The sequence below is a fragment of the Amblyraja radiata genome, chromosome 20 (assembly GCF_010909765.2).
Source record: "Amblyraja radiata isolate CabotCenter1 chromosome 20, sAmbRad1.1.pri, whole genome shotgun sequence".
Lineage (NCBI taxonomy): Eukaryota > Metazoa > Chordata > Chondrichthyes > Rajiformes > Rajidae > Amblyraja > Amblyraja radiata.
In genome coordinates this window covers 25,558,374-25,578,208 of record NC_045975.1, presented here as the reverse complement: position 1 = coordinate 25,578,208, position 19,835 = coordinate 25,558,374, and the positions used below count along the sequence as shown (strand labels likewise).

At 40.3% G+C, this 19,835-nt stretch overlaps 1 protein-coding gene across 1 annotated transcript in view; it reads right to left on the bottom strand.

The window, feature by feature from the left end:
- Positions 1-8,617: 8,617 nt before the first annotated feature.
- LOC116984405 (sodium/hydrogen exchanger 10-like) overlaps positions 8,618-19,835 on the bottom strand; it is a 147,787-nt gene continuing 136,569 nt past the window's right edge. The window contains exons 17-22 of the mRNA XM_033038559.1: positions 18,755-18,952; positions 16,943-17,080; positions 14,070-14,258; positions 12,100-12,211; positions 10,424-10,485; positions 8,618-9,185 (exon numbers count right to left, since the gene is read on the bottom strand). Of these exons, the coding sequence (XP_032894450.1) occupies positions 9,078-9,185; positions 10,424-10,485; positions 12,100-12,211; positions 14,070-14,258; positions 16,943-17,080; positions 18,755-18,952 (807 nt within the window). The 3' untranslated portion in view covers positions 8,618-9,077. The remainder of the gene's footprint in view (positions 9,186-10,423; positions 10,486-12,099; positions 12,212-14,069; positions 14,259-16,942; positions 17,081-18,754; positions 18,953-19,835) is intronic.

Genomic DNA, 19,835 nt, shown 5'->3' with positions numbered 1-19,835 from the left:
TGGGTTTATTTTTGTGGGCACACTTTAACAACACAAAGAAGAACAAGGCAAAACAGATCTATGTACACCGTATCTGCCTGCTTCTGTTACTCACTTGTACAGTGTTATGCATGGCAGCTTTCGTTGCCTCCAACAGCGTTCGTTGTCTTCGTTTTTGGAACCTGCTCTCATGTGTCTCAGTCTCTGCTCTCTCTCCCTCCCTCTCGCTCTCACTCCCTCCCTCCCCCTTTCCCTCCCTCGCTCCCTCTCCCTTTCCTCCCACTCTCGCTTTCCCGCCCCCTCTTCGTCCCTCCCTCTCTCCCTCATTCCCTCTCCCCCTCCCCCTCTCTCTCCCTTTTTTCTCTCCCTCCCTCTCTTATTCCCTCCCTCTCTTGATCCCCCTCCCTCTCATTCCCTCCTTCTCCCTCTCTCCCTCCCTTCTCCCTCTCTCCACCCCTCCCTCTCAGCCCCTAGAGCAGACCCACCGTTCTGTAAAATCAAGGCCAATCCCAATGTAACTGCAATCCCACCGCCCACTGGTAATGTTTCATCACTAGGCTTATCCAGAATTCTATAACTGCCTGAAAAATAATCAAAGGCTCAACTTCCACTGAGAAAGAGAATTCCAAAGACAATGTTATACGAGAATTTCCCCGAACAGTCTGTGACCCATAGCGCTGTGGCCATAGCGCTATGTTTAAAGCCCATAGCGCTGCAGCCTATATTTAGAACCCATAGTGCTACAGCCGACAGCTCTTTGTTTCAATTCCCACGCATTAAACTGACAGCGCTCTGTTTAAACCTTTGAGAGCCAAACCGGCAGTGCTGTGTGTATTACCTTTAGACCCCTTCGCGGGCCGGATGCGTAAATTTCCCGAAATTATTCAATTTCCCTAATATTACCCGAAGACAACCAGAATTTCCCGAATTTCGGGTAATTTCTTTCAAAGTGGAAACACTGCGATAGATATTGACAGCTATTGCTCACGAGAAACAATGTATAAAAAAGCCAATACTCCAGTGGTCTGAATGTGGAAACACTAGTCAGAGATTACTCAGCTTCTGTTCTGTTCATGGGATCATGATGTTGAAACAGCTGGTTTAACTCATATTCGGTCAACGTAATTGCCAGTTTTGATGGTTGGAGCTAAAAGATGATGATGCCCTTCAACTATAGTTGCTTTTTTTTCACGAGCTCATTAATTGGGATAAAAGTAACTCTTTCTTTTCACATTTGGTTACAGGCCACAGATATTGGCAAGGCTAGTATTTATTATATTTTTCTAATTGCTCTTGAGAAGACTGTGGTGAGCTACAGTGCCCTCCATAATGTTTGGGACAAAGACCCATCATTTATTTATTTGCCTCTGCACTCCACAATTTGAGATTTGTAATAGAAAAAATCATATGTATCTGAGTGCACATTGTCAGATTTTTTATTTTTTTTTAATACATTTTTGTTTCACCATGTAGAAATTACAGCTGTGTTTATACAAAGTCCTCTCATTTTAAGGCACCATAATGTTTGGGACACATGGCTTCACAGGTGTTTGTACTTGCTCAGGTGTGTTTAAATGCAGGTATAATAGAGCTCTCAGCACCGAGTCTTTCCTCCAGTCTTTCCATCACCTTTGGAAACTTTTATTGCTGTTTATCAACATGAGGACCAAAGTTGTGCCAATGAAAGTCAAAGAAGCTATGATGAGACTGAGAAATAAGAATAAAACTCCTAGAGACGTCAGCCAAACCTTAGGTTTACCAAAATCAATTGTTTGGAACATTATTAAGAAGAAATAGAGCACTGGTGAGCTTACTAATCACAAAGGGACTGGCAGGCCACGGTAGACCTCCACAGCTGATGACAGAAAAATTCTTTCTATAATAAAGAAAAATCCCCAAACACCTGTCCGACTGATCAGAAACGCTTCAGGAGTCAAGTGTGACAATAGGTGCAGGAATAGGCCATTCGGCCCTCCGAGCCAGCACCACCCACCATTCACTGTGATCATGGCTGACCATCCACAATCAGTACCCCGTTCCTGCTTTCTTCCCATATTCCTTGACTTTGCTATCTTTAAGAGCTCTATCAAACTCTGCCTTCTGAGGCAGAGAATTCCACAGATTCACAACTCTCTCGGTGAAAAAGATTTTCTTCATCTTCGTTCTAAATGGCCTACCCATTATTCTTAAACTGTGGCCCCTGGTTCTGGACTCCCCCAACATCAGGAACGTGTTTCCTGCCTCTAGCATGTCCACTCCCGTAATAATCTTATGTTTCAATAAGAGAACCTCTCGTCCTTCTAAATTCCTATACAAGCCCAGTCGCTCCATTCTTTCATCATATAATAGTCCCGCCATCCCAGGAAATAACCTTGTGAACCTACTCTGCACTCCCTCAATAGCAAGAATATCTTTCCTCAAATTTGGAGACCAAAGCTGCACATAATACTCCAGGTATGATCTCACTAGGGCCCTGTACAACTGCAGAAGGATATCTTTGCTCCTATACTCAACTCATCTTGTTATGAAGGCCAACATGCCATTTGCTTTCTTCACTGCCTGCTGTACCTGCATGCTTACTTTCAATGACTGATGAACAAGGACACCCAGTTCTCGTTGTACTTCCCCTTTTCCTAACTTGACACCATTCAGATAATAATCTGCCTTCCTGTTCTTGCCACCAAATTGGATAACTTCACATTTATCCACATTAAACTGCATTTACCATGCATCTGCCCACTCTCCCAACCTGTCCAAATCACCCAGCATCCTCATAGCATCCTCCTCACAGTCCACACTGCCACCCAGCTTTGTGTAATCTGCAAATTTTCTAATGTTACTTTTAATCCCTTCATCTAAGTCATTCATCTATATTGTAAATAGCTGCGGTCCCAGCACCGAGCCTTGCGGTACTCCACTAGTCGCTGCCTGCCATCCTGAAAGGGACCCGTTAATCCCTACTCTTTGTTTCCTGACTGCCAACCAATTTTCTATCCATGTCAGTACCCTACCCCCCATACCATGGGCTCTAATTTTGCCCACTAATCTCCTATGTGGGAGCATATCAAAGGCTTTCTGAAAGCCCAGATACACTACATCCACTGGCTCTCCCTTGTCCATTTTCCTAGTTACTTCAAAGAATTCCAGATTAGTCAAGCATGATTACCCCTTCGTAAATCCAGGCTGACTCGGACTGGTCTAGTTACTGCTATCCAAATGTGCCGCTATTTCATCTTTTATAATTGACTTCAGCATCTTCCCCACCACCGATGTCAGGCTGACATTAGCTGATCGTGAGTCTATAGAACATTGGAAAATGATCACCAATGCGTCCACAATTTCTAGAGCCACTTCCTTAAGTACCCTGGGATCCAGACCATCAAGCCCTGGGGATTTATCAGCCTTCAGTCCCATCAGTCTACCCAATACCATTTCCTAGGTATTGGGTAGACCAGATGTACTAGGTCCTCTGGCCACTAGTACATCTGGGAGATTGTATGTGTCTTCCTTAGTGAAGACAGGTACAAAGCACCTGTTCAACTCGTCTGCCATTTCCTTGTTCCCCATAATACATTCACCTGTTTCTGTCTTCAAGGGTCCAACTTTGGTCTTAACTAATTTTTTCCTCTTCACAAACCTAAAGAAGCTTTTACTATCCTTTATATTCTTGGCTAACTTACCTTCATACCTCATCTTTTCTCCCAGTATTGCCTTTTTAGTTATCTTCTGTTGCTCTTTAAAAGTTTCCCAATCCTCTGGCTTCCCGCTCATCTTTGCTGTTATACTTCTTCTCTTTTATTTTTACACTGTCCTTGACTTCCCTTGTCAACCACGGTCACATCTTACTGCCCTTAGAATCTTTCTTCCTCTTTGGAATGAATTGATCCTGCATCTTCTGTATTATTCCCAGAAATACCTACCATTGTTGTTCCACTGTCATCCCTGCTAGAATCTCTTTCCAGTTAACTTTGGCCAGCTCCTCCTTCATGGCTCCATAGTCCCCTTTGCTTAATTGTATTACTGACACTTCCGATTTTCCCTTCTCCCTCTCAAATTGTAGATTAAAACGTATAATATTATGGTCACTATCTTCTAATGGCTCCTTTACCTTATCAAATCCAGTTCATTACACACCACTAAATCCAGAATTGCCTTCTCCCTGGTAGACTCCAGTTCAAGCTGCCCTCAGAATCCATCTCAGAGGCACTCCACAAACTCCCTTTCTTGGGGTCCAGTACCAACCTGATTTTCCCAGTCTACCTGCATGTTGAAATCTCCCATAACCACCATAGCATTACCTTTGCGACATGTCAATTTTAACTCTTGATTCAACTTGCACCCTATATCCAGGCTACTGTTTGGGGGCCTGTAGATAACTCTCATTAGGGTCTTACAGTTTTATCCACACTGACTCTACATTCCTCAGTTCTATCCATACTGACTCTACATCTCCTCGCAATGTCACCCCTAGCAAGGGACTGAATTTCATTCCTTACCAACAGAGCTACCCCACCCCCTCTGCCCACCTGTCTATCTTTTCGTTACTACGTATACCCCTGAATTTTCAGTTCCCAGCCCTGATCCTCTTGCAGCCATGTCTCTGTAATTCCCACATCATAGTTGACAATTTCTAACTGAGCCTCAAGCTCGTTCACTTAATTTCTTATACTTTTGTCAATGACCACTGTCCACAGAAGACTTCATGAACAGAAATACAGAGGCTACTCTGCAAGATGCAAACCACTGGTTAGCCGCAAAAATAGGATGGTCAGGTTACAGTTTTCCAAGAAATACTTAAAAGAGCAACCACAGTTCTGGAAAAAGGTCTTGTGGACAGATGAGATAAAGATTAACTTATATCAGAGTCATGGCAAAAGCACAGTATGAAGGAGAGAAGGAACTGCCCATGATCCAAAGCATACCACCTCATCTGTGAAATGCGGTGGTGGGGGTGTTATGGCCTGGGCATGTATGGCTGCTGGAAGGTACTGGCTCACTTATCTTCATTGATGATACAACTGCTGATGGTAGTAGGATAATGAATTCTGACATGTATTAACACATCATATCTGCTTAAGTTCAAACAAATGCCTCAAAACTCATTGGCCGGCGGTTCACATATTTACGTATCACGTTTAATCAATAATGTTTTGTTAATGTTTAATGTTTTATGTGTCATTCCTAACTGTCACTGTATGTCGTTGACACTTGTGGGCGGAGCAGCAAGGCAAATTCCTTGAATTTGAATACTTGGCCTATAAACTTATTCATTCATTCATTCATTCATTCATTCATTCATTCATTCATTCATTCATTCATTCTACAGCAAGACAATGATCCCAAACATACTGTTGAAGAAACAAATGAGTTTTTCAAAGCAAAAAAATGGTAAATTCTTGAGTGGCCGTCAATCACCCGATCTGAACCCAATTGAGCATGCCTTTTATATGCTGAAGAGAAAACTGAAGGAGACTAGCCCCCAAAACGTTAAAGATGGCTGCAATACAGGCCTGGCAGAGCGTCACCAGAGAAGGCACCCAGCAACTGGTGATGTCCATGAATTACAGACTTCAAGCAGTCATGACATGCAAAGGATATGCAACAAAATAATAAACATGACTACTTTAATTTACATTACATTGCTGTGTCCCAAACATTATGGTGCCCTGAAATGGGGGGGGGGGGGGGGCTATGTATAAACACTGCTGTGATTTCTACATGGTGAAACCAAAATGTATAAAAATTGCCTTTATTAAAATCTAACAATGTGCACTTTAACCACATGTGATTTTTTTTCTATTACAAATTTCAAATTGTGGAGAACAGAGGCAAATAAATAAATGATGGGTCTTTGTCCCAAACATTATGGAGGGCACTGTACCTTCTTAAACTGAGTGCAGCCCATCCAATGATGAAACTCCAACAACATATAAAATGTAGACTTGGCAACGATGAAGGAGCAGATATTTTCCTAGTCAGGAATGTGTTTAACAAAGAGGGAAACTTGCAATTTATTGTTCTGGTGATATCCAAACTGCCTGTATGTATGTTATTAATGTTTAAGCGTTGCTTCACCGCACTATCATGGCACGTTCCATCTCTTTGTTGATGATCAAAAGAAATTTGGTGAGTAGTAAATAACCAAATTGGACTTGTCCCTGTTTGAACAGGACACACTTGGGAAGTTTTCTAGGTGGTCGTTAATATACAATACAATACAATACAATACCTGGCCATATAGAACATTTCCAAGTTTGAATTGGAACAGTTTGGGACTCCATTGAGCCAGTTTGTCTCAAGGCATGTCTAGAATTGGAAAGTAAATATTCAACATACTAATGTAGTGATCTCCTGCCCTTGTGGTGATGTTTGACAAAAATATCTCCTTGTCTTGTTCAACTCCTGCTTTTGGAGAGATTTCCTTTTGACCATGATTAACCTCAAATTCATTAATACAATTTATTGGTACATTTGATCAAAAGTCTACCTTAACATCAACAACAAATGGATCCATGAATTATTACAGCTAAGCTAGTCCTTTTGACATCTATCATGCACAGACACATTTTTACCAGGTATTATTGGAAACAAGGTTTGGGAGATGGTATGGTACAATTCCAGACCAAACTAAAGTTCCAGGGTAACCACATGGTCACCCATCCATCATACAAGGCTACAAATGGACGTCAGGTGGTATCACAGGCAACAACATGTCCGTCCCTGACAAACTCAATGCATTCTATGCTCGCTTTGAACGGAAGTGGAACGACATCATCCACTCCAATAGCCTCTGGTGCACCTGTATTCACAGTTACAGTAACAGATGCCAGATTAGCTTTCCAGAGAGTTTAACCTGTGAATAGCAACTGGCCTTGGGGCAGCAGTGTCACAATGGTACAGTTGCTGCCTTAGTGCCAGAGACCCAGGTTCAATCCTGGCTATGGGTGCTGTCTGTACAAAGTTTGTATGTTCTCTCTGTGACCTCATGGGTTTTCTCCAGGTGTTCCAATTTTCTCCAGATGTTCCTCCCACATTCCAAAGGTGTGCAGGTTTGTAGGTTAATTGACTTCTGTAAATTGTCCCTAGTGTGTAGGATAGAACCAGTGTACGGTTGATCATTGGTCAGCACAGACTAAGTGGGCTGAAGAGCTTGCTTCCACCCTGTATCTCTAAACTAAGCTGGAGAGTGCAGCCATGTCCTCAGGACTTGCAGAGACCAATGGTAGGACTATTCAGACATTTGCTACTTCTCTTCACTCCATTCTGAGATGCCAACAAAATGATCACTGTCATCCAAAAGAAAGCAAGGTAGCGTGACTTAATGATTTCCATCCAATTGCTCGGCCATCCACCATCATGAAGTACCTTGAGAGACTGGACATTAACAGCTTCCCAGACAGCCTTTGTGGTTTGTCCACTGTCGTAACAGGTCCATGGCAGGCACCATCTTGCTGGCTCTATCCCCATCACTAGAACATCAAGACACCAAGGACACCTACATCAGATTCTTATCTATCGACTATAATTCCACCTTCAACACAATAATCCTAACCAAACTCATCTCCAGATCCTGGAGCTTTAGTCAGCGGCCCACTTTGCAATTGGATCTACTTCCTGACCCAAAGACTAAAATCTGTGAGGATAGGACAAAACAATCTCCACATTAATTCTTAACACTGGTGCCCCTCAAGGATTCATTCTTGGCTCATTATATTATACTCCCTATATACTCATGACGGTATGGCCAAGTTCTTCTCTACATCCATCTTCAAGTTTGCAGATGACACCACTATAGTGGGCTAGATCCCAAACAATGACGAGACGAAGTATTGGAAGGAGAAAGATAAATCATCATAATTTGTGTCAACACAACAACCTCTACCTCAGTAAGACAACAGAGCTATTATTATTATTATTATTCAGGAAGCGAGGTGATGCATATGCCCCAGTCAGCTTCAGCTTCAATGGTATTCAAGTAGAGATGGTCGACAGCTTCAAGTTCCTCAGTATGAATATCACCGACAATTTATCTTAAACCAACCACATTGAAGCCACGGCCAAGACAGCACATCAACTCCTGTAATTACTCTGACTAAAGTTCAGTATGTTTCTAACATGTCTTACCAACTTCTACAGATGTATTGGAGAAAGCACCTTATCTGAATGCATCATAGCTTGATTTGACAACAACACTGCCCAAGACTACAAGAAATTGCAGTTGTGGATGTAGCCCAGTCCTCCATAGAAAGCAGCCTCAGCATCACCACCACCAAATTTACTCAAAATTTTCAGTTTTCGGTTTCCCTCCCAAATTTACTCCATCCACATTTCACGCTACTTTGGGAAAACAGCCAACAAAATCAAGGGCCCTTTATACCCTAATCATTCCCTCTTCTCCCGTCAGGCAGAAGATACAAAAGTTTGAAAGTATATACCACCAACTTCGGGAACAACTTCTCTACTGTTATCAGAATACTGTATAGTTTTCCCATAAGCAAAGTCTTCCCAATCTTCCAACCTACCTCATTATGGACCTTGCACTTTTTTATCTGGCCTTTCTCTATAACTGTAACACTATAATGCTATAACAATATATTCTGCATATAAACAAAGCATTTCACTACATCTCAGTACAGCTGACAATAATAAACCAACACCAATATCAGGATTTTAATCCAATGATAAAGAAGTGGCAAAATATTTCCAAGTTAGAATAGTGTATGACTTGAAGGGGATCTTTCTGATGGTGTTATCCCCATACACCTTGACTAAATAATGTTTAACAGACACATTTTTTTTTTTTCATTTTTTATGTATAGAAAGTAGTACCATTACTTAATGTAATGCATTAGATAGTTGTAGACAGTAATATCCGTGCATAGGCTTCAAACACATAAATAACATTTACATACAGTGACCCCACCGAAGATAAAATAGACAAAGATTTGTCTCAGTAGAACTAAAAATGTGTTTATATAATAAATATGAATATAAACTTTTTATTGCTCAAATGTTCATTTTAAGCACATTGTGAGAATAATATGAAATGGCATAGGACTCTTATAATACAGAATCAGAAAGTTAAAAGCTTTCTTCAGTCAAAATAGCTTTACATTGGCAATTGATGTGGAAGTTTGGAGGCGGCCTCCTTCCATTCGAGGGAACAGCATTGATGATGGTTGTGTCAATTTGCTGAATGTGGTATCCTAATGAGATTAGAAGAAGACATTTATAACCTTTTGTTATATGTTTGGTCTTTCAAATAATGTAACAACAAAGATAGCTCGTAAAGTAGTTCCTTTCATATATTTTAGTTTTAAGGAAAAGCATTTAGAGGTAGAATTATAGCTGTGGATATGTGATGTAGCCATATTTTGGATAACATGTTAAACCAAGGCTTTGAGTGTTCAGATACCCTAAAATAGAGGTGCACTAAATTTTAGTGTTGACTCTTGCATGAGGGTTGCTTTGGTATGAATCAAAGGGCCTGCCTGACCTTATCCAAGCTACTGCTGTGTTGTTCAAGTCATCCAACGTCCTTCAAGTAGATACTCAGAAGTCAGCATTTGGGAGGTGGGGATCAGTAGTGGATGGAACATTCAGTAATGGTGGTCAGCACTCAGCTAATTTCTAGCTCACAAGATGAATATGAGAAAATCATTACTAATTTGGAAGCACGAAGATTGGCACGAGGAGATGAACAAAGGTTTGTAATCAAAGACTAGCAATGATTGGGGAGTAAATTGACAATCATATAGGGGGTAAACATGCATCTGGCTGGAAGCGAGATAAAGCTGGGGATTGGAAAAAGGCCCGCCAAGGGTACCATGTAATCCCGTGCTACCTGCTCCATGGTCGGGTAGTCGGCGAATAAACCATCTCCCCTACCTGGTTTGCCAGGTGAGGAGGGGGCTGTGGACCCCCAGCAGGACCAAAAACAAGACATGTCAAAGGGCGGGTGAGCTCCTAGTGAGCCAACGGTCATCCACACTTCAGTAGAAGTTGCGATCACTGTCGTACATAGCATTGTAAGGCACCGTGCTCGTTGATGTTTTCAACGATGATGGTGCTGATGATGATGATTGAATGACCCAAAATCCTCCATTATAGATAATGATGGATATTATGCATGAGATTATGTTGGTTATGGCTGTATGTACATATTTTACATTTTAATTCCTTCCAAGTGCACTTCCTGCTCATACTGGACACCTCTATGTGCAGCATTAATTCTGCTATGATTTTGCTGTGAGGTTAATGAAATAAACCTTAAGTCGAATTTATTCTATTCTGAAATTTATATCCCACGATTTTCCATTCCATTAAAATTAATAGAAGTAAAATCGGAAGGGGAGTGTGCAGAAAGTAAAACAAAACCGCTAGATTACGTCAAGTAAAGTAGTTCTTTGACAATCAAAATATAGTTCTCTATGTAATAGTATACCACAGTGTGGATCTCCATCTGGCTGGCACTGTAGGACTCTGTATAACGTGCTGATTTTGATGCTGAAACAGAAAATAACAAAATTAAAATTATCGTCAACTTCTTGGAAATTCATGCTTTGTCATTATAATTCAATTGAAAGTCTCCACAAATCTATTATCTGCATTTACCTGCAATCCTCTGGCATGTTAATGCTAACCCAGCGAGTATCTTGAGTTTGCTCCATTCGAACAGAATAACAATCACAGTCCCAGGCAAAACCAAATCTACTGATGTTATGGATGAAGACGGCAGTATCACTACCATCACTGCCTCCTCCCAAACCCCCTCCAGCAACAACCAGCCCCCAAAACTGCTCCTCACTCCTTATCCCCCAACCCCTATTTCTAGCTGGACTACGCACAAGCAAAAATATAAGAACTGAATTTTTTGTTAGGTCAGGCTAGTGTGTGCAGTTCTCATCATTCCACTATGGGAAGGAAATCAAAGCATCAAACATACTTAACACTAAATTAGATCATACAACAGATATTGTTTCAGAAATATTCTCTTAGTTTGAATATTGACACAATTGATAATCTTGTTGGTTCTCCAATATATTGTTACCTTGAAAGCATCCTGAAAAAATAAATGTAATCATTCCTAAACTAGAGCACAAAAGCCAGACTGTTGCTGACTCTACGCTGGGTCTCGCCAATGTACAGGGGGCGACATTGGGTACACCAGATGCAGTCGAAAACATTAGCGGAGATGCAAAGGAACCTCCATTGCACCTGGAAGGATTGCTGGTGCCCCTGGATGGAGGAGAGGGAGGAGGTATGGGGACAAGTGTTATATCTCCTACAGTTGCAGGGGTAAGGATCTGGATAGGGGATGGTTTGGGTGGGAAGGGATGAGTGAACCAAGGAATTGCTGAGGGAGCGGTCTCTTGAAGACGGAAAGGAGTGGAGCTGGAAAGATGTGACAGGTGGAGGGATTGCATTGGAGGTGACGGAAATGTTGTTGATATGTTGAAAATGAAAGCTTGTGGGATGAAAGGCAACGACCAGAGGAACTCTATTGTTGATCCGTCTGGGGGGGGGGGGGGGGGGGGGGTGGTGGGGGTTAAGCAAGAGGAGAACTACGGGTCACAGAGGAGGCACAGGTGAGGTATTCATCTATAACAAAATGGGGGCAACCACATTTACTGAAGAAAGAGGAATCTCAGTTGTCCTAGAATAGAATGGAAAGCCTCATCTTGGGAGCAGATATTGCGGAGAAGGAGAAATTGGGAGTAGGGAATAGTGTTTTTGCAAGTGGGAGAGTGGGAGTAAGTGTAGTCCAGATAACTCTGGGTGTCAGTAGGTTGATAGTCTGTCCCCAGTGATGGAGACAGAGAGACAGAAAGGGGAGAGGTGTCAGAGATAATCCAGGTGAATGTGAGGAAAGGGTGGAAGTTAGTAGTGAAGCTTCCAGTCTTGAAGGCCATGCAAAGCTTCAAGCATTGTGCCACATGTTGACCACTTGTGCAAAGCCTAGGGCATCATGTTAGGTGAAAACCTCGGCTTCACTCTCCATTCCTTTATTATGTAAAGATGGGGAAATTTGCTAAACTATTATGATATCAGAGAGGCATTATTAACATTTCATCATTTTGCCAGCCAACTGATGAAGATAAATTGGAATATATTGCTTACCAGATTTTGATGGTGATGAATGTTGAGGGCATGGGCCACCATTGCACTCATCGAAATGTCTCATTCCTGCACCGACAACCAACACTTTATTTATATTAGCCAATCCCAGCACCTAAGATTATCGCAGAAAAGTAAACATCTGTTAAGCAATGCCAAAGAAAGTTTCAGCAAAGAAATTCTAAATTCAAATACACATTCTACAAATTAGGAAATACAAATATACTTCATCCACTGGTTCCTTTTTTATCCACCCTGGTTGTTATCTCCTCAACGAACTTGAGTAAATTTATCAAACACTATTTTTATTTCATTAAACCATATAGATACTGCTAGTATTCCCAGCGTTCTGCTACTACTTCCTTAATGATGGATCCATATATTTTCTCAATGACAGTTATCAGGCTATCTGGTCTATTTTTTTTTTTTTAATTAAGGAAGTTTCATTTAGTTTTCAAGCCGATTTGGAAAGATCACAACCAACACATTTTTTGCAATACTTCTTTCACTATGTAACCTGTTAGCCTTTAGTCCCATTAGTTTTCTCTTGTAATAGATATTGAATTATTTCTATCTCCCTTTATGGCTTTGAATTCTCTTTTATTGGAATACCTTAAGTATTTTTGTCTGTGAACACAGATACAAAATATTTGTTCAAAATATCTGTTTTATTTATTTCCCATTATTCATTCATTGGTCTCCAAAGGACATTTACTGTCTAGATACTGTCTAGTATCTATCTTCCTTTTCATATGTTTGAGGAATCTGTTATTGCTTGGAGTAGATAATTCCAAAGACTCAAGCCCTCAGGAAGAAAAAAATCCTCTTAATTTCTTTTCTAAACAAGCAATCATTTATTTAGAAAACTTCCTTCATGAGTGCAAATAATCACATCTTCTACCTTGTTAAACTCCCTTTAAACGTTATGCAAGATCACCTTCGGTTTTTCAAAATTCGAATGGTATTGGCCCGACCCGTTCAACCGCAAAAACTTAATTCCAGACATCAATTTAGTGAAATGTGTAGGAAGAAACTGCAGATGCTGGTTTACAACAAAGATAGACACAACATGCTGAAGTAACTCAGCGGGACAGGCAGCATCTCTGGATAGAAGGAATAACGGAAATACATCCCTCCAACAAGTAGACAAATATATTGTGACGTTTATTTGATCAGGTACTCTTTTAATCAAGACAATGCTGGACGTTGATGGAAGATGCATGTGTAGAGATAAAAGAGGAGCTTGCCAGCTGCATGGAGGACAGAGATGTGTGGTGCGTCCGTCACCGTGCCCGTCGGAAACCAGCACCACTGCGTCGCTAATGTTTTCAACGATGATGATGATGATTATGATGATACTCTTTATGAGTTTATTTTGCAAGCATTGTCATGTTAGATGAATGAAATAGTGTAAAGACCAATTTTGGTGAAGATGTTTGGATCACGTGTGTGTACGTCATCTCAAGAGTTCGTTGAAGAGGTCTGAGAATGTACACAAAAATTAAGATTGCGGGGATATATTTCTTACTAATATTTTTGGTTGCTCTGGAGTTCTCATGAGAATGACAAAAGCAATAGGTCCTCCTACAATCCTCGGAACAGATAGGCACTGGCCACCTGACCATGGATTATGAGGAAGATTATGGTAAAAATTAGGCACTTTTCTATTTTTGGGGCCTTTAGATTTGTTTCTAAAAGTCATGAAATAATAAAAATCTATCTTCACTTAATTAGTTTTCATCCAAGACATTGGCAAATACAGAATATGTGTCACAAAATATTACAGGGATATCAATTAAAATGCAGCATGTATCTTCAGCAATGTCCACAATAGAAACTACTTCCCTAGTATTCTGTGCATCAGATAAGAGCTGAGAAGCAGTTACATTTCTGTACAGTTACTAATTTTGCACAAATAAAGTACAATACTGTACTTTCTGCCATGCTTATTGATATTTAAAAATGGGTTATACCTGATGTGTCGTTTTGGAAATATAACAGGGAGCATCATACTGTTTCTGTGACTGTACATCCTCAGCACTTCCATAAACAAGAAATGCATCCTCTACTGTCCCATCATAAAGATCAAATTTGTTGTTTTTCTCTATATCCACAATATAAGAACGAACCAGGTAAGCACAGATGCTGTTATATGCCCAACCCTAGAATAAAATTAAAATAATTGAATTCTCATAGAAATAGATTACTACTTTGTATAATTTTCTTTCTTACCAGGCATTTGGTAGTACTCTCGCCTGAGTCACAATGTAGATTGTACTCCAGTACAGCACTCAGGGGGTCTGTGGAAATGTGAAAATAGACATCCTCCGTCTCAGCACAAACACTCCCTATCTTCAAAGCTCAGAATCCACTGCACCCTGCTCACCCAACTTCTTCCTGCTCCCCTAAGTATCCCTATTAACTCGAATAAAGACAGGATTGCAGCATTGCAGGTAATTCCACTTAGCTCCAACCTATTTTTCATTTAATCTGTTGGGCAGCAGGAGCACTCGAGAAACAGACAGATAGAACTTGTGAGTAAGAGAGAGGGATGATAAGAGAGGTAGACTGAGAAAATAGGAAATTACGAATGAAGATAAGGAACAGGGAGAGAGGGACAGTGGGGAAAGATGAAAATTAGCATTGTAAAGATAAAAATAGTTGGGGAAGGGAAGAGAAAGGGAGTGAAGAGGTAAGAGACAGAGGTGAAATGAATAGGAGAGGAAGAATGAGCAAGGGAAGAGACAATGGGGAGAAAAAATGATAAAAAGGGAGGGTGAAGAACAGTTAAGAGAGCTGTAAGGAATAAGAATCTGAAGGGGCGCAAGTGGGCAAGGAGTGAGAGGGTGTGTAAAAGGGAACACAAGTGTAGGGAAGAGCAGAGAGAGTTGGGAAGTGTAGAAAATGATTGCAGGAAGAGAAGAAATGGGTGAAGGTGCGGAGAGAAAATGAGGGGAGGGAAGAGAGATGGGGAAGAGATAGTGGAATTGGGGAGAGAAAATGGAGACAGGTAGAGAGTAGGTGGAGAAAAGGAATGAATGGGGAGAGCAAAAAGGAAAGGGAGAGATGGGGAGACATTGGGAGAGAATGGAGAAGGGCAGAGGGTCTGAGAGAGTGAGAAGAAAGAGGCAACGAGAAAGAATGTCCATAGAGAGGTGAAGCAAAAGGAAAAACGTGAAGAGTGGAGAGAGGACGAGGAAAGACCTGTAGATGGTAGAAGGTAAGAAAAGTGTCTGGAATAAAGAAGCAGGTAGAAAAAGTGGACAAGGAGATTGGGCGAGTGAAAAATATGGTTTAAGGGACAGCAAATGGGAGAAAGGGACAGGATAGGAAGGAAAGAGGGGGCAAAATAAAGTGGGGCAGAGGAGGGAGGGAAAAAGTTGAGGAAAGATGAAAGGATTCTCCTCCCTTTGCCTTCTTGCCCCTTCTCCCCCCTTCTGTCCTTCCATTTGCCCTCTCCCTTAACAGTTTATCTCTCTCTTTTCTATCCTCCACCATTTCTCCCTCTCACCAGAACCAGACCTACCTATTTATATCTCTGCTCCTTTCTTTGAGTTCATTCTCTTCTCACCTAGCAATGTCCTATCGAAAAAAACACTACTGTATAAGTTTAGTTGTGAATGTAACACCACCATTTGATAATGGGCTGCACAAATTGAAAATGTTACAGCAATGGAGCAAGTCCACAGAGGGATTTCATACAATGAAAAGTTTAATTAAATCGTCGGAGGGGTTTTAGGCCAAGCAAAATTAAAATTAAAGCAAAGTTGGTTACTTTGGACCATTCAAATATGATATATTATCATTGCTTACATGATAAAACAATTATAAAGTTTCACCTTTAATACTCAGAATTACCTGGAACCTCAGGGTTCAGTGTGACTGACATTGGTCTGTAACATATTCTTGTTACATATGTCCTCAAAAACTTTAAATATTGGATACTTTTCACCTTAGACAGTTGAAGAAGCAGCATGTTTTCCCACACAAACTGGGAACTAAATTCTAAACGCATGAGCCCAATCACTGTCCTCTCCTTCAGGATCACCACATATAACTTTCTGTTATTTGCACTACCAGTTTATTTATTCATGTGTGTATATATTTATATCATGGTATATGGACACATTTATCTGTTTTGTAGTAAATGCATTTCTGTGTGCTTAAGCAAAGCAAGAATTTCATTGTCCTATACAGGGACACATGACAATAAACTCACTTGAACTTGAACTATATTCAGCTTCTGTGTCATCCTATCTATAGGATCAGCACAAAGCCCACAGCAACATCGTTCCAACTGTAGAAATGTTCAAGCAGCTTACCCAGTATTATCAGAGACTGTTTACTGTCGCTGTTTCCAAAACTAGTACAAGGTTCAACTCACTGAAGAATGACCTTAGAGCCTTTTAATAGTTCAGCTGCTGTAAAAGAAGCACTATACCAAGCTGATTCCATCTAAGTGTCCTGATATTTTTAAAACGGGAAAATGTGATTCAATTTTTCCAAACAAGTGTTACACGGTGAGATTATTCTCTTTATTTTGCAAATTGCGCAAATCACAAATATTGTTTCTGTGAGCCATTCTTAAAAGCAAAAGTCGATCGCATTTCATCAAAAATGCTGGATTCATCAATTACTTTCTTGGTCATATGCTACTCTGTCAAATTAGTCATGAAGAGTCAAAGAATTGATGCAATAGTGTTGTATCTAAATCTGATCCATGTTCTGTTTGAAGATAATGTCTGGTCAAAGTGCAGGCTTGGTGAAATTACTAAATATTTTCAAGGAATAAATATAATTACCTGAGAGGTGCTCTATGCTTTTTAAAGACTAGAAACATAGTTACCTGATATGTAATATCTTCTAGCATGATAGTAACAGCAGTACGGATACCCAATGCCAACCAAATTTTATATTCAAGAGAGGGATATTCAGAGAAGACATCAAAAGCTTCAAAGAGGTCATCAATGGAGATGTAACAAGTCTAAACAAGGAATAAAAGTAATAAACTGTGTCTAAAGAAATGTTAGTATGAAGAAAATTAAGCATTATTTGCTAAAAAATAAATCTAGAGATGTTTTACATTAACTGATATATGTTGTGATTTTACTTTTAGACTTACTTGTGTAAAGACATATTGGAGCGAGAAGGAACATTGAAGGTTCATATAGCCACAAGATTGCAAATTGTATATATTTTGCCTACATAAAGTTTGCTTCAACCTTTTTATTTTACTCAATTTGAAAGTATGTTTACTTAAAGCCTATGAAAAATTAGATGATGATATATTGGGTGTAGTAAAATGATTTACATTTGGAAGAGAATGGGCTAATTAGGAACAGTAAGCATGGTTGTCTCAGTCATGTCTTACAAATTTGAGATTTTTGAGGTGGTGTCAAAGCTGATTGATATATTTAGGGCATAGATGTTGTCTACATTGACTTTAGTCAGGCATTTACTGAACTCCCTCATGGTTGGCTGATCCAGAAGGTTATGATTCATGAGATCCATGGTGACCTGGTGGTCTAGATTCAGAACTGGGTTACCCATAGAAGAAGACACAAAGTGCTGGAGTAACTTAGGCAGCATCTCTGGAGAACATGGATAGATCACATTTCTGGCCAGGACTCTTCCTCAGACTCAATGTGTGGTGGTGGTGGTGGGGGAAGAAAAAAGCTGGAGGAGAGGAACGGCAGGTCCAGACAGGGCACAGGAGAGCAGTAGGGGTGGGGGGGGGGGGGGGGGGGGGGGGAGGGAGGGAGGGGGGGGAGCTTCCCTCCCTCACTTTTCTCCCTCCCCCCTCCCCTGTGCCCTAACTTGACTCACACCTATTTCTCTCCTCGCCCTTCCCTTCCATCTACATTCTTTCCTCTAGCTTCACCATTTGCAACTCTTCAATCCTTTTGTCTCACACCTTCCATCTTTTTAATCTTGTCATTTAGCTACATGATGTTCAACAAAGGGTAGTGTCAAGATCTAACTTTAGACCCTGCTGATCAGAGATTTTGAGCAGATTGCAAAAGCAGGCAATTAGTTAATATGTTTTTAATTCAATTACTCCATCAGATTGATCGGAATGATTTGTTATTTTGTTATTTGTTATTTGCACCTCAACTTCTGAGGCAGCTAAAATATATTGTCGGTCTGCAATATGATTTCCTTTTAAGCATAGAATTCAGCTAGGGGGTAAATATGCTTCCATGAAGAGAATGAAATATCAGTTATCTAGTTTATTGGAACTGTCCTAATATTAATGCAATGGATAACTTTTCCTCCCCAATTCCACACCAATTAAGTGCACAATTTTGAGGCCACTTTAATGGTAAAAATATTAAAGGTTAAATATTAAAGATAAAACATCCACAACTCATTGTAAAAAAAAATCAAATTATTTGCATTCCTTATGTATTAAGGCGTCACAGTGGCAGAGATGCTGCCTTACAGCACTTGCAGCGCCGGAGACTTGGGTTCGATCCCGACTACGCATGCTGTATGTACGGTATTTGTACGTTCTCCCCGTGACCGCGTGGGTTTTACTTTTGGATGGATAACTATCTATGTATATCTTTCCTCCAATGTATCCCATTAATTAATTTCTATTTAAAATGATGCGCTTTAAATGATCATTAGTAGTACCAGTGAAGGGTTTGTTCCTAACCTGTGCTACAGTTTCACAAGTAACAGTTACTTCCATCCTTTGCTGGGTTAGACAGTTCAGCTCTCCAATAATGGCCCCACTGCTTCTGTAATCTGTGAAGGTGGGTCCGTCTTTGTCTGTCGGTATATCATCATCTTCTTCATCATCTATTTCCAACCCTTTACTGCTGGTTCCAAGTGAGGGTTTGACACCGTGAAGCTATTAAAATGGGACAAAGAAATGAGAAGAGTAAATTAGAGAACTGTAATGTAAGGGTTAAACAGACTATGTCAGCTAAAATTGAGTTGTCAGCTAAATTAGCAGCACCGCATTTCAAACCCTGTTTAGGAAAACAAGTAGATGTTTTCAAAGAATGCTTAGGCTAATTTAAAGGGACCAGTAAATTATGAGGATACCTGCGAGGGCAGTAAGATAAGCTTTGCTTTCCCAGAGACATCCAAAACTAGTTTGGCATCTGATCAGACATGTAACTCACGCCACTGTGGTACCAAGGATGATAGCTAGTTTGACACATAATCACCTGTTGTTCTTGGAGATAAGAATTATTATACAAATACATGCTTCTACCATTAGAGCATAAGCTTCACCTTCAGGGAGACGAAAAGCACTTCTCCAGAGAGGTAGAGGGAGAGGGAGAGAATGAGCTTGGTGACAGCGAGACATGAGAATCGAATACTCAGAGGGGTGCCAGACCTGTTATTTTGTATTGATGCTTTATTGTACTGTTACTTTATTGATCGTTGATAGTTTTTCTGTGTTTTACTTGTATTTTGCTTTATTAAATGCTCTTCAGCATGTGCTTTCTCCATTCATTGATCTGAATCCTTGAATCCTGCTTATATCTCGTTACAAGAACCAAAATTAATTGGATATTAAGATGCTTAGTTCACCATTATTTGTAACAGACTCAAATTTCAATTATGTTTTGTGTCACTCTGTCAATTATAGCACCAAAAAGAAACACAGTACTTCTATAGCTTTGGGGAAAACCATAAATTAGACATACAGTGCATTCAGATAGTATTGAGACCTTCACTTTTTCCACATTGTGTTACGTTACAGCCTCATTCTAAAATGGATT